Source organism: Microtus oregoni, unplaced genomic scaffold (assembly GCF_018167655.1).
Source record: "Microtus oregoni isolate MIOR12 unplaced genomic scaffold, Mior012 000028F_ref0000031, whole genome shotgun sequence".
Classification (NCBI taxonomy): Eukaryota; Metazoa; Chordata; class Mammalia; order Rodentia; family Cricetidae; genus Microtus; species Microtus oregoni.
This window is the reverse complement of record NW_024543087.1, coordinates 24,849,302-24,865,256: the sequence shown is the minus strand read 5'-3', so window position 1 is coordinate 24,865,256 and position 15,955 is coordinate 24,849,302. Positions and strand designations below refer to the sequence as shown.

General features: G+C 42.4%; 1 protein-coding gene across 3 annotated transcripts in view; it reads right to left on the bottom strand.

Annotated features, from left to right (window-relative positions):
- Window positions 1–15,955, bottom strand: part of Pik3cb (phosphatidylinositol-4,5-bisphosphate 3-kinase catalytic subunit beta) — a 103,582-nt gene that overhangs the window by 2,288 nt on the left and 85,339 nt on the right. For all 3 annotated transcript variants that reach the window (XM_041677211.1, XM_041677212.1, XM_041677213.1), the window contains 7 exons: window positions 13,976–14,154; window positions 12,493–12,602; window positions 11,253–11,331; window positions 5,246–5,413; window positions 3,500–3,623; window positions 1,791–1,936; window positions 17–149 (listed from right to left, as the gene is read on the bottom strand). In XM_041677211.1, the coding sequence (XP_041533145.1) occupies window positions 17–149; window positions 1,791–1,936; window positions 3,500–3,623; window positions 5,246–5,413; window positions 11,253–11,331; window positions 12,493–12,602; window positions 13,976–14,154 (939 nt within the window). The remainder of the gene's footprint in view (window positions 1–16; window positions 150–1,790; window positions 1,937–3,499; window positions 3,624–5,245; window positions 5,414–11,252; window positions 11,332–12,492; window positions 12,603–13,975; window positions 14,155–15,955) is intronic.

Sequence of the window (15,955 nt, the reverse complement as noted above, 5' to 3'; positions counted from 1 at the left end):
AGAAGGGGGTTTTTACCTTAAGATACTGTATATCTTTGACTGACGTAAGCTCAGGAAGCCCTGCAGTCAACATCAGTGCGAAGAGAGTGATGAAGAGGTTCCCATGCCGCCGTAAAATCAGATAGGCATCTTCACAGCACTGGCGAAACCTTGAGTTGATGTAATACCCATGTGTGGTGTCCGAGGGAGGTGGGCATTTGCAAAGGAAAGAAAGAAAAGCAGATATCTTTAGAGCTAGGGCATCCCCATGAGCAGAAGCTTCAGCTCATGTGTGATGCTTTGAAAACAGCCCCAGACTACAGTTTACATAAAGAAATCAAACTCTCTAAAACCATATGGCTCTCTCTTCAAATCAGAAATATTTAATCTTCTACAGGAATAGCAATGCAACAACCTGGGCTTTGACTTACCACAAAACATGGAAACATTAAACAAGCGATTGTTATAATGCCTGGGCATTTCTGAATGCCCGCCTGGGCTCTGCCTTTTAATCTCTTCCGTCCCTAAAAACAGAGTTGATGCTGTGCACTCCTAGTTGTTTTGCTCTTTCTCCCCTTTTAAGACGATAATGGCCAAGAGTCATCCAACAAATTCCCACAGAAAAGAAATGTTCGTCTCAGCCTCTACTGAGCATGCAGTAGAGTGTCCACATGATACATCCCTCTACTTCACCCATTACTTTTGTTCTCATTAGAACTTTTGTTTACATCCATCCATCTATCTATCTATCTATCTATCTATCTATCTATCTATCTATCTATCGTGTGTGTGTGTATGTGTGTGTGTGTGTGTGTGTGTGTAGGTAGGGGTCGGAGGATAACTTGAGGGAATTGGTTCACTCTTCACACATGGGATTTGATCAAACTCAAAGTCCAAGCTACTGAGCCATCTCTTCAACCCCTTCTGTCCACATTTTTTTTTTTTTTGAGACAGGGTTTCTCTGTAGCTTTGGAGCCTATCTTGGAACTAGCTGTTGAAGACCAGGCTGGCCTCGAACTCACAGAGATCCACCTGCCTCTGCCTCCCGAGTGCTGGGATTAAAGGTATGCGCCACCACCCAAATTTGTTGACAAGCACCATTACCTACTGAGCCATCTCTTCAATCCCTTTTGTCCACATTTTAAAATTAAAAAAACAGAGGCAAGAAGATAAATGCTAGAGAACACACTGCCAGTAACGTCCGCTTCAAGCCCAGGCTCCCTTACAAAGAGTGACAGTAAGATGCTTGTTCTCCCAGCATCTTACTGTCAAACAGCGTTGTAGTTTGGGGATATAATTTTCCGAAACAGGTAGAAGGTGCAATAAAACGCAGTAGCTTATCACATGTTAGGATTTTCTCTGTCTCACTCCTGGTCACTTCTGAACTGGAGAAGAATCCGAATTTTCTGTTACCAGTCCAAGAATCTCCCAGACCAAAACGACCCTGTTAGTGTGATGCCTGATGCTGCCTGCTGGACAAAGTCTAGAGTCAGCTGGAGACTGGCCTCTGCGCAGGCCTGTGTGGCTAACCAGCGGGAGGACTGGGTGCTGCTGCTCTCTGGCTGAGGTGCTGGAGAACGGAAACTGAGCAGCAGCGTGCTGCTCTCTGCGGACCAATGCTCCTGCCATTGTGACTCCCCCACCGCAAGACCCTGAAACTCGAGCCAAAATAAGTCCTGTCTGCTTCAGGTTGCTCTTGTGGGAGCATTTTATCACAAACACAAGAAGTAACACAGGAAGAATTAGAAAATGTGAGCGACCTGGTCAGAGAAGTGGTAGATACTTCTCCTTGACACAAGGGTAATACTCACCTGCCAAATTTTTCTGTATTTCCTGTTTTTCCTTGCTGAATGACATGAATGAAGTCATAAGTAAGGATAAAAGGTACTCGCTCTCTTTTAATGCCAAATTTAGATTTGAAATTTCCAAGAATATGTCCAAAATCTATGTGGAAGAGCTGTAAAATAAATGGGATCTTATTTTCCCGGCGACTCTTCAATATTTCTATTTGGTATGACTTCTGTCATACCAATTTAATATTAGACCCCAATTTAATATATCATTCTACCTGAGAGATTCCCCCAGCAGTCTACACAGCACCCACCTTACGTACTTGAGCCATTCCCCTGATCCTCATGTTGAGATGACCTTAGTCATAAAATTATTTTCATTGCTACTTCTTAACTGTTATCTTGTTGTTAGGGATTATAATGCATCTGAAAACATCTGTGTTTTCTGATGGTCTCGGGCAACCCCCAAAGGGGTCACGGCCCACAAGTTGAGAGCCCTGCTCTAGTTCCCCGGTTTTCTGAGAGCCGGCTATGGCTCTCCAAGACTCTCAGGCTTTCATTCTCTCAGTTCTGCTGAGCCACTGGACCATCTTACTCTTTATGCCTGTGTACAATATAAAACCCTTTATGGATAAAACCTAGTTGTTGTAAATAATTGAGAAAAGACTGAAATTAAATCACCTCATCTGGCTTCCCTAGCTACCTTAGAAAGACACCACCTGCATTTCTCCCAGCTCCTACAGTGAGCAAGTCTGATATTCCAAAATTAAAACAAAAAACTCGGGACTGGAGAGATGGCTCAGTGACCAGTGATTAAGAACACTGGCTGCTCTTTCAGGAGATGACCCAGTCTGGGTTCCCAGCACCCACATGGCAGCTTAATACTCTCCGTGACTCCAGTCTTAGGGGAGCTGACACCTGTTTCTGGCTTCTACATGCACTGGGCATGCACATGGCACACAAACATACATACAGGCAAATAAGTATACAGAAAGTAAATTTAAAAAAGAAAAGAAAAAGACAAGGTAGTACATTTTGATTCTACTCTTTTTTCAAAGCATTGTTTTCTTACAAGACTTTATTTATTTTTATTTTATTTGTATTGGGTGCTTTGCCTACACATGTGTTTGGTGCATAAAGAAACAGAAAAGGTATCAGATCTCCTGAAACTAGAATTGCGACAGTTGTGAGCTGGGAACCAAACCTGGGTCCTCTGGAAGAGCAGTCAGTGCTCTTAACCAATGAGCCATCTCTCAAACCCCCACCTTGTTATTTTCTTCCATTTCACTTACATAGGTTGAGACAGGGTCTCAAACAAGCAACTCTCCTGCCTCAGTCTCCTGAGTGCTCTAATTATAGGTCCATACCACCATACCAGCACCAAATACAAATTCTTTTTTTAATTTTTTTAAAATTTAAATTTTTTTTAAAAGTTTATTTCAAGACAGGGTTTCTCTGTGTAACAGCCCTAGCTGTCCTGGAACTAGCTCTGTAGAGCAGGCTGGCCGTGAACTCACAGAGCCAAATACAAATTTTTGTAATGAGAGAACAGGTTACTTTTAAATAATAGCAAGAGCAAATGTTGAACATTTAAATAAATGCTCACCGCCTAATTGCGAACCATTGATCATGTAAAGCAAATGGTATGTGAGATGGGGCTGGGAGAAAGGTGAAAGACAAGAACACAACTCAGTGCCAGCCGAGCCCATGGCTTCTGCAGTGCAACTTACCTGGCCCGTTTTTTTCACCATGATGTTGTCACTATGCCTGTCACCAATGCCAAGGACATAAGAAGCTACACAGTAGCCAGCACAGGACAGGGTGAACTCCTCAATTGCTCGGTCCAGGTCATCCCTGAAGACAGACAGAGAAGCAGTTGATCAGGCCTCCATATGTTGATGCTCTCAACCATGCAGAGAACTCGTACCAACAAACCAAAGCCGAATGACCACATGGTGCCTGAAAGGCAGGAGAGTCAGGCCGCTTTCAGGACATCACCTCGCTGAGCCTCAGCCGGTAAAGTCCCTATGTCCTAGGAGTCCTGTGTCAGTGGGACGTACGCTTACAAGCATGGTACTGTGAGAGGCCACCATGGCTTTGCTATACCATCCTGGGGCCTAGGAATATATATATTTTTTAAAACTAGCTTTTGTTTCAGTTTTTAGTTTACAAGGTCTTACTCTATAACCTAGTCGGGCACAAAATTCACCAAGAAACTTGCCTGCCCTTGAATCCATTGCAATTCCCTCCTCCCTTAGACTCTGAAATGCTGGGGTTACTGAAGGAAGCCACTTCGGTCAGGGTGGTCTCAGATTAGCATCCAGGTTTTAGAGTCAAACACTCATTCTCACCATGCTGGTCAGTGACCTCAATCAGAAGTTAGGATACGGCTCCTTTGGGGAAGGCTGTTAGACTGAAATTGATTCAATTCTCACATGAAAGTCCCTGAACAATGTGAATGATAAAATTTAAATCTGATTTAAGTGGTTAGCCAAAAGTACTTGTAAAACACTTTCCTACACAGCAAAATATTTCCTAGAATAGTGATATTGTTCATCACCCTTACCATAAATAAACTTATTCTTTTTATATTATTATTGAAGCAGGGTCTCATGGTTTTATAGCTCAGGATGACCCTAGGCTTTTTGATTCTTCTGCCTCTACCTCCTAAATGCTGAGGTTACAGGCATGTGTAACTAAGCAAGTACCTGTGGTCCTAGGGATCAAACCCAGGGCTTTGCCAATATTAGGAAAGCTACCAACTGATCTATCTCCTCAGCCAAGGACAAAATTTTAATTATTTTTCTTTTAGTTTGGAAATATCACAAACTATACAAACTCATTTACTTAAATCATAAAATTAACATATTAGGGTTAGAAAGATGGCTTCTCGGGTAAGAGCTTTGCTGGCCCCTAGAGCATCTGAGTTTGGTCACACCACCTGTAGCGCCAGTTCTGGGGCATCTGAACCTTCTGGACTCTGTGGGCACCTGCACCCATGTGCACATACCCACACACATGTACACTTAATTAGAAATAACAATAAGGCTGGGGGTAACAGCACACACCTTTGATCCCAGCACTTTAGAGGCAGAGGCAGGAGGATCTCTGTGGTCTACACGGTGAGCTCAATGACAGCCAGGACTTGAGACATTCAACTTCTACCCCCAAAAAAACCAAAATACCAAACAAAAATAAACAAATCCTTTAAAAAGAATTAACCTATTAGAAACCTAAGTCCATATAGTCACATATAAGTTGATGCTGTAAACAACAGCTTCAACCCGCTATCTTAAAAACACACTCTACCATAGTGAAAAGCTTCTAAACATTGAGATAAAGTAGATGCTTTAAGTTTTAATAAGGCTCACGAGGCATTTTGTCTTGACTGAGGCAATAAGCAATGCAAACACTTCTGTCTGGTCACTACTATCTGTGCTGTGTTCGTGTAAAGAAACGATGGTGACACAACTCACCCAGAGTTGTACTCCTTAAGCCAGTTCAGGAGTGCGTCTTTGTTGAAGGCTGCTGTGGCAGCCACATTGCTACTGTTCAGCTGAATGTCAGCGATTGTCTCAGAGGTGCTCACAACCTCAATGAGGCCAGAGCGATCTCCTGTTGCTAAACAGCCATAGGGAAGCATCCTGGAAGAAAAAAATAGACACAAGGGACTATGTTTTCCATGGGGGAAACATTAATTTTCTAAGTTTTTCCTTTGACATAGAAGAAAAGAGTTTTATCATGGTCAGACTTGTCATCGCTCGGTAATACCACATGGAAAATAGAAGCTCTATCTTCTGCTAGAGAATAATCTTGGGCCAGCGGATGGGATGATTTACCAGAATGCTGCAACTAATGCATTGTCTGCTACATAATTATGCTTGTGAAATATTCAATTTGCCTGAACTGATGGACAGAAGCACATTAGATAAACAAGGAGTCATCGCCTTTTACTCTAAATCTCTGGAACCAGAATCATTTTTTATGAAACATGTAATGGCATCTTTATTAAGGTAACTTCACGCTCCAGTACTCCCGTCCACACCTTATGGCCTTCCTTCACTCTCCTCATAACCAACATTTAGTTTACCAGATTTAAAATTGATTCAGACCTAGGAATGGTAACCCTAGAACTTGAAAGTGAGACAGGTTTGGAAGTTCAAAGTTGTTTGGGCTATGAGATGTGGGAGAAGGAGAAAGAGGAGGAAGGGGGAGGGATTCGGAGGAAGAAAATGGGAAGGAAATAAGGAAGTGGAGGAAATAGAAAACACAAACCCAGAATCTTAGTGCTTTTGCACCCTACCTGCTCACACCCCAGTCCAAGTCTCTGTCAACCTTCACCTCAGAATTCTAAACAGTTTCTAAGCTGGGCTTCTTGCTTTCCACGGCAGCAAGACCTGCTTAAAATGTGGCTAGGCCACTCCTCTGGTGAAAGGTCTCTATGGCGCCCTAGCACAACCAACCGAAGGACAGGATGCATGGGCTCAGGAAGCGGTTGGGTGGCACACGTTCTACCAGATGTCAGACATGATTCAGAAATAAGCAGTCCCTATCCTCCCTGAGCAACGAGGCACAATGGGAGTGTGGTCACAATGAAGAGAGGTCTTGGCAGAAGTCCAGGCACACCTCTGTGGATGGGGCAGGGAGAAGGCTTAGTTGTTAAAAGCACCTGCTACTCTTACAGAGGATGGAAGTTCAATTCCCAGCACCCACATCACGCAGTTCACAACAGCCTGTAACTCCAGCGCCAGAGTCTGGTGTCTTCTGGTCTCTAAGGACACCTGCCCTCACACGCACAGACATACACAAATAGACATACTTAGAAATTTAAAAATATTTTTAAAAGATCTCTGTAAGATAAAGAAATAACTCAGTGGGTGCAAATGTCTGCTATGCAACTGTGAGCTCTCAGTTCAGTCCTCCTAACATCTACATAGAAAGCGGGGTGTGGTGTGGAGACCAGGCTGGGGGTGCTGGTGCGGTTTGCTGGCCAACAACCTACTCCAGGTTCAGTGAGAGAGAGTGATTAAGGTGGACACCTGACTTCTTCCTCTGGCGCTGGGCATGCTCCTCCCACATCGCCCTTTCCACACACTTGAAGGCTGTCTGAGCTACACAGTAAGATCAAGGCCAACCCGAGGAGCTATGCAAAGCCCTATACTTAAACAGTATAGGAGGGAGGACAGGAAGGCTAGGCTAGAGGACAGGGCTAGGGAGAATACACGAGCAAAGTGAGGAGAAGATATGACTTGCTGGAAAGATGGCATGGGGGTCCTACAGGTCATGCAAGGATTGAGAGACAAGAGAAAACTGTGTGTGGGCAATGAGTGCATTAGTGTGTATTGCAGAGATAAGAGGATAGACGGTGCTGGTTTCTAGCATTACTTCTAAAAAACAATTCAGTCATTGTATATTCCTGTAAGTGAGAGCACCACTGGCGAACTGCGTTCTGGCAGACTGAAATACTAAGCCTATATTATTAACTTACTTCTCTTCTTAAAAAGACAACTAAGGAAAAACATTAAATTTTTCACTAGTGCCTGGCAGCCTATTGTGACACAACCCATGTAAAGCAAACACGGCTGGGTTAAAGTGCACTTTCTTGCTTCCTGCACCCCCTTGCAACCCACTTACAGCCCAAACTAGGCACAAGTCCAACAACTTCCTTTTCAAAAGCAAGCAATGATGAAAGCAATCAGTGACTTAAGGATGGAACATTCACAATGGGAAGGAAAAAACACCCTCATCTGAAAGACAGTTTGACAGAAGTCATGCTGGGGGCAAACTCTTGGAACCCTCCCTAATCATCTCATTGGAGCCTCCTTGGCCCTGAATGTCTACAGTTTTTTATAAAGCGCATGGCAACATTTCTGCCATTTACCTTTCTTTCTTGCACTCTCTGACCTAAGGACAATGTTACCTTCATGGGAAAATAGCACGGGACACACTGCGCTGAGGGAGGAAGGTAGTAGCAGCCCTTTATCCCTCCTTTGCCACACAGTCAGGTGGAGAAGGTCAGAGTGTAAACGCTCCCTTGCTTGCACGTGCTTCCTTTCCTGATCCTGCCAACACCAATAGCATCGAATATCTTACATACAACTTTTGCACAGTCTCTTGTAAGTGAGAAAATTCTATCAGTAGAGTCAGACATGGTGGCACACCCCTCTAACCCCAGCACTCATGAGGCAGAGGCAGATGGATCTCTGTGAGTTTGAGGCCAACCTGGTCTACAGAACGAGTTACAGGACAGCCAGTTACATATTGGAGAGTTCCTGCCCCCCTTGCCTGCCTCAAAAAATTCTATCAGCAAAACTCAGATGTGTAAGTGAAGACAAATACTCATTTTTTTATTTGACATGTAAGAGGGACACAGGATGCAGAGGACTGTCAAGTCTACTGAATGTCAGGCAGATTTGAGGTTGACAACTTTTCAGTTGACAGGAAAAGCTAACTGACAACTAATTGTTAAGCAAAAGACATGGTGTCAACGTATTTATGCCTTATGAATGGTCTGCTTTTGACATGAAAGACACCAGAGTATCATGAGATAACAGAGAAAATTTAAATGAGCAAAAGTATTTTCGTTAACGGAAGCTTGGCATTGTTACTAAAATAGTAACATATAGGAGGTACTCGAACACTTGGGAGTGACTGGGAGTGCATGCTGCATGACCCAGTTCAACCTGAACAGCTGCTCAAAAGAAAACAAACACAAAAGGCACACTGGAGCACAGATATTTATAGAAACAGTAAAGAAGGTTTCGTGAGAAAGAGATAGGCGTTTGAAAGAACTCAAAGCCCTACACTTTAAAAATATGGGGTCAGAGGACAAAGTGCCAGTAATATCCCACTGGCCCTTGATGTTTCCTACAGCACAGCAGCTGAGAACACATCCAGCACTCCCACACATGGCTGTCTCCCTTATCTGAGGTTACAATGACGCCCATGACACTAAATGTATGCCAACTTTGGATGGAATGGACAAAACCAAAGCAGAGACAACTGGGCTGGGGTTTTCAACGAGGTTGACGGGACTACGGAGCAGCACTAAGCAGCCAGTCTTCAGCTCAGTCTTTGCAACTGATGAAGGCCCTTCCTATGGCCAAACCTGCAACCTGTGAAGATCGCCCAGCAGCCCCTGCTGTCTAAGGCTAGGAGCTGGTCTTGCCCCGCTGAGTTCTCCACAATCGTGGAATGATATCCTCTGAACCATTAGCCCCAGATAAACCTTTCTTCCCTCAAGCTGCTTCATGTTGCTATATTCCTGCGTCTATAGGATTGTGCTTCGGAGTCTCTCCTTCCAACATGGCATTTGGGGACTGAACTGAGCCAAGTGTGCTTGTGCTGCAAGCTCTTTTACCCACTGAGATATCTCCCTGGCCCCAATGTTACTTCTTCGTAGAAATTTGGTCTCAACAATAACAAAAACAACATTCTCTACTCTTTGTCTGTGATATATTCCTTATGAGTGGCTAAGGAGGGAATAACCATTCACACATGGTAGTGTTTTTAAGTAATCAGAAACTCATTAAGGTAAAGGAAAATATACCACATATAGTGACTGTTTGATCCTTTCTGGGAGATTGTTGAGATGGCATCCTAGAGCTGAAAGAAGTGGACAGATGCTCCCATCCCTAATCCAGAAGCTATGTCCAATTGATGACCACTTGCAAATAAAAATTTAGTTTCCTCCAAGGGAGTCTCACTGGAGAAGCAAACTACTCTTAAGGGTAGACTGCTTGCCCAGAAGTAGATGGCCAACAGAAAAATGAACTCAACAGAATCATAATGTCATGTCAGGGCTTTTCCTTTATTTATTTATTTATTTATTTATTTATTTATTTTGAGGCAGGGTTTCCTCTGTGTGTAAAGTGGATTGCTACCCTTTCTATGAGTTTAACCCCTATTAAATAAACCTATATTATACTCCATTCTGGGCTAGTGTGGAACTATTTTATTATAAATTGCAACATATGTGTAGCCCTGGCTGTCCTGGAACTTGCTCTGCTATCCTCAAACTCACAGAGAACCACCTGCCTCTACCTCCTGAGTGCTGAGATTAAAGGTATAGGCCACCACTGCCTGGATTTAATTTTATGTTTTTTATTTTCTTTTTATCCTTCACGTCCTTTATGTATATTATGGTTCCAGTTCAGAGTTTTCATGGGAGTCCCGAGTGTGAGAACAAGTGGCCTTCTCTTGTGGGTCTTTTCCTTCAGTTTGCCTGTTTTGCCCAATTCTGATGTGTTAAGTTTTTGTTTTATTCTACTTACTATATTTTATTTTACTATTATCCCTTAGAAACCTGTTTCTTTTCTAATGATAAATAAAAGGGGCTGGATCTAGATCGGAGGTGAGGTGAAGAGGAACTAGGAGGAGTAGAGGGAGGAGAAACTGCAATCAGGATATATTTTGTGAGAGGACAAAGATATTTTCAATAAAAGGGCAAAACACAGACATCACACAGCTACAGTACCATGAAAGGAAAAAAAAAACATCACACTAGATTGTTCTTACTTAATAGAACTGGAAAAGTATATTCCAGGAGGATCTAGAAACACAGACTCTTCCTTTAAAATACAAACAAGGTGGCAGATAAGATTACTCAGTAGATGTAAGTGCTTGCTGTAAAACCCGAGTTTGATCCCCAGGATCCATAGAAGCCAAAATCTCAACTCTCAAAAGCTGTCTTCTGACTTCCACATGTGTCCCCATGGTGTACATATGTGCATACGTGCATACACACAAATGTTTAAAAACATAAAACACAAAGAGGGTAATTAGGTATTTTGAGTACCATCATATTTTGGCAAACAAAGGGTTATTGGACATGTCTTCCCATACTGCTTTCTCACTCTGATAGGGCAGTAAACGAATAGAAAGACATCAATGCAGAGTCTTGACAGTCCTGGATTTGAAATGGGCACTACTTAATATCTTTTTACCCTGTGTTTTAAAATCATTACCGTCCTGATTTTTCTCAATGTTAAAAAGAGAAACACAACCTTATGGAGCTGTGAGGTTTGCAAGAAATGATTTATATGAAGCTAACAAAGTGACTTTGTTAGTCAATACACAGCAATGACCTCAAATCTTTTTACAAAAGAGTTCTGCAGGATGCAAAGACACATGGAATCCCAGCACTTGGAACACTGAGGTAGGATAATGAATTCAAGTCCATCTTGCCTGTATAGCAAGTTCAATACCACCCTGAGCTATATAATGGACCCTGTCTCAAAATGAAAGCCACAAATCTTGAAATTATAACCTGGCCCTTGATTCTCAATCATATTAAAGTCCAAATCCCTTCTCTGGAATCTCAAGCACGTGCAGTTTTAAGTGTGATGAGACTCAAACAGAGCAATGATTGGGCAGCACACTGTAAAAGGCCGTACTATTATTATGAACAATAATCAAAAGGGAAGGGAAGGCCTCAACAGGAGGAAAACACCATGAAATAAGCAGATGCACTGGAGTGCTCACCGAAGGTCCAAACCAGCCTCTTTCCAGAGTAGATCCATCAGGCGTAGCATCTGCAGCGTCAGCATGTCCTGCCGCAAATCTAAGGGAAATGCCTCTCAGTTAGATGCACTTGCCATCTTGTGCCCCCACTCGTTAACTCAACATTAGGCATTTAGTCAGATTCGCTAAACCCATTACCAAGCACTGAACTTTTCCCTCCAATTTTAATCTTGCCCATATTCACTGTATCAAACAGGCTCAGTGATCAGCATTTCCCATGTCCATGAGTGCTTCTAGTCTCAGCACTCGTGAGATTGAAAATTTGAAGCCAGCCGCCACTATATAGTGAGATTTTGGGCCAAAACAATAACAAATAATAAAAGTTAAAGAGTACTTTCAGCCGGACATGACGGTACACCCTGTAATCCCAGTACTTGGAGGTGGGGAATGTAGCAGAGTTCAAGGCCATTCTTGGCTACATAATGAGTTCAAGTCCAACCTGGGTTACATAAAGTTGTCTCTCCTCTCTTCCTGCTTCCCAAAGAGTACTTTTGGACAAAATAACACCAAAGTAATAACAAGTTATACTATTTGTGCAATCTACTGGAGTACAATATTTAGCAATACATCATGAGGGCTGGATATGCGGGCACATTCATGTGATTCCACTCTGGGAAGGCCGAGTCAGGATCACAGGTTTGAGGTCAGTCTTTGCTACAGAGTGAAACACTATCTCAAGCAACATGAACCACTTTTTTTAGAAGTTCTACTAAGAAGTTGAAAGCATGTATAAATAAGTTATTTGCTGTGAATCCTTTAAGGACTCTAGTACAGAGATGTTATACCCTCATGAGATGAAGACCTTAGAGCCAATCAGTTGTAGGGCTTCCTTGTGGCCATGGAGCTTACAAGCCATGACAGCCTTTGGTGTTTCCTTATCAGTCTGGGTCATCAGCTTAATCCAAACATGAGACTCTGGCAATGATATGTAACAGGACGCATGAATGCACAGATAGCCTTTCCTTTATAAGTTCTTCATCAAAAGATTTAGTATTTTTATTTTATATGACAAAATAGGAAGGCTTATTAGTTAACTAATTAAACTGTAGAAGTGATTTCTCAGAAAGAAAGGAGCTAATGTCGTGAGCACTGGCAGTGGCCTCTTGGCTGCTATCACACCAACACACACACACACACACACACACACACACACACACACACACACACCTTTCCAATATGCTGTGAAAATTCCAGAACTTACCATCACCATTTTTAAAGATCACTCCAACCGAGTCCTCTCCAAAACCTCTGCTGCTGTAGACCAGCCACAAGGGCTTCATCTTGGAATCCATGTATTTGCACTTTTCAACACTGAAATCAGCAAGGGGGAATCAACCACTTCAGTACGAAAATGTGTGCATCAGGCATGCAAACCCCTCACCTATTTCTTTCAGAGTCTACACAAGTCACAGTCAGAGAACTTTCTCTGGGTAGAAAAGGAACCCTGAGGTCAGTTCTGGCTGGCATATACTGATGCCAATGGATGACTTGGAAACCTGGCACCTGACCTTTGATTACCTCCAAATGAAATTTCTCTTTGTTTTCTTATACTTTCTTAACTTTTTATGTTTAGTGAGGAAAAGATTAGAATACACTACTGCATTAAAATTAGGATTATAAAAAACTCTTCATTTTATAAGACATTTCTTATTATGTGTGTATATGTGCATAGTACAGAGGCTAGAATCTTACTTATGTGTGTATATGTACATGTATGTGCTCAGTATAGGGCTAGAAGAGGGTGTCAGGTCCCCTGGGGCTGGAGTTACTTGTAAGCCATCTGACATGACTGATAGGAACCAAACCCTGGTCCTCTGCAAGAGCAGCAAGGGCTCTTAAATGTTGAGCCATATCTCAAGCCTGGATTTTTTTATTTCACAATGAGGATTCAATTCTGAATACTGCTGTTGACACAAATTATAACTTTCCACTTCTATATGAATGAAAAAATGGGAAATAGTTTAGAGATTCATTTAAATCTTGTTTTAAAATAGGAAGTCAGTAAATAATGTGTCATGATTTTCAATATTTTGCTCATACATGATTTTCAGTTCTTAAAAATGGATAATATGTCCAGGAATGGTGGCACATGCCTGTGTTACCTACACTCAGCAGGCAAGAGGATTATGTGTTCAAAGTCAGCCTGGGCTACAAAGAGTTTAAAGTTAGCCTGGGCTAACTTTGTAAGACCCTGTATCAACACTAACTTAGGCTGGAGAGATGGCTCAGTGGTTAAGAGCATATACTGCTCTTGGAGGGGACCCAAGTTCAGTTCCTAGCACCCAAGTCAGGCAGGCAGCTTATAACAGCCTGTAACTCAAGCTCCAGGGGATTCAATGCCTCTGGCCACTGTGAACACTGAATTCACCCCCACAATTAAAAATAATTAAATCGTTTTTTAAAGTTGGCCTATGTATGTCCTATACACAACTGAAATTATGTATAATAGAAAGAAATTAATTTACAATATTATTAATCCCACAGATAAATCTAGCTAGTAGTTCTACAGCCTCGTGAATATAAACACAGCCTCTGAAGACTCTTGAGATTTTCCTTCCCTAGTTACACTGGGCGCCCTCGGGCTAACAGCCAGTCCCACCAGTTCCCCACAGAGCGACTCAGAAATCTTCTGCATTGCTATGTTCGTAGGCTCCTCACTGTGCAAAGCAGAGACGGCCACTTACTAGAGTTCCGAGAGAATGACACACGGGTTCAGAGGCGACTGAAGGTCAGAGAGGGCCTCCCGGTAAGCGTTCTGCTTTAAACAGGTGTGCATAGCCTCCTTTCCTTTAGCTCTGTTGAGCTTCACGGCATTCAATTTGATTAAGCTATTTAAAGTTTTTAACTTATTGAGTGCTTCAACCTGAAAAATAAGGTTCCCCACCCCGAAAATTCATATATGGTTAAAAATAATATATTATACACTCACATTTATCAGTAGCTCTAACCAAACACACACACACAATCCTTCATATAAGAAGAATTTTACACACAGTAAGTTACTATCATTTACCGGTCAAGATATCACTTTTAAGTCCTTTATTAAATGGTATCTTATAAATTTGAGACAGTGAGCAGGCATAGACTGGGTACTTTCAGACAGGTGTGAAGCTGCATTCAACGTTACAGTTTACCGAGTAAGGGAACCTGAAATATCTCTCAATCTGAACCACTCCAGCTGGTCTACCCAATGGCATGGGGTGGGGGTGGGGGCTATGTACAGATGTAACCTGCTGGTCCTGGTACTGAAACTTTTCTGCCTACTCCCATGTCCTTGTTTTTCTGTTGTTGTTTTAGACATAACTTTTTATGTGGCTCAGGCTACTCAGCCTGTCTAGGGATGGAATTAAAGATATGTGCTACCGTGCCTGGCAAAACCTATCGTCATGTGTCTGGAATCTCTGCCTGTTGTCTTTCTACTGCCAGGACAACAAGAACAGATCATGATTCAAGGTATTTGTTACCCAAGATGAAATTACTTGCTTTTAAGTTGGGTGCAGTGGTGCATACCTTTAATTCCAGCACTTGGGGGTTGAAGCTGGGGACAAAGACAGGCTGGTTGATCTCTGAGTTTGAGGCTATCCTGGTCTACAAAGGGAGTTCCATGACAGTCAGGTCTATACAGAGTAACTCTGTCTCTGCCTCCCCCTACAAATTACTTTTTTTTTTTTTTTGTTTTTTTTTTTTGTTTTTTTTTTTTTTAATGGTTTATTCAACTTTATTTTATGTGCATTGGTGTGAATGTGTCAGATTCCCCTGCAACTGGATCTTCAGACAGTTGTGAGCTGCCATGTGGGTGCTGGGAATTGAACCCGGGTCCTCTGGAAGAGCAGTCAGTGCCCTTAACCACTGAGCCATATCTCCAGCCCCTACAAATTACTTTTATTTTTAAGATTTGTTTTATTTTTATTGAGTGTGTATACGTGCATGTACCTGAGTATATGTACCATGTATATTATATGGAGGGTGCCCACTGAGGCCAGAAGAGGATGCCAGATCCCCTGGAACTGGAATTATAGGTGGTTGTGAACCGCCTGACATGGGTGCTGGGAACTGAACCTGGGTCCTCTATAAAAACAAGTGCTTTTAACCACTGAGTCATCAACTAGCCCTAGAATCTGGGATAACTCTGGCTAACAAAACTTAAGCCAAAACAAACAACATTGTACTCATAGTATAGCAATAGCCAACTAGATCAAAAACATTATTCATAAAAGTCACTTTCAGCCAAGCATGACAGTTCATGCCTTTAATTACTGTGTATGTGTGGTGGTGGTGAGGGGGTGGGGAAATGGTTAAGGCAGAGGGACCTCTGTGAGTTCAAGGCCAGCCTGGTCTACTTAGTGTGTTTCAAGTCAGCCAAGGACACAGTGAGACCCTGTCTCAACTAATCAAACAAACAAAAAACCCAAACACCCAGTGTAGCCATTTCTGTCCATGAACACCTATGACCCCAATACTCGGGAAGCAGAGGCAGGAGAACAGCTAATCTGGTTTACATGGCAAAGTTCCTAGCCAGGCAGGGCAATTATAGAGACTCCACTATCCCCACAGAGGTTCCTGTTATTACTTAATAACTGAGGGTCCATTCATATTATATTATATATAACTCATGAGAACACAGTAAGTTCCATTCACATTGTATTATATAAAACAATTGAGAC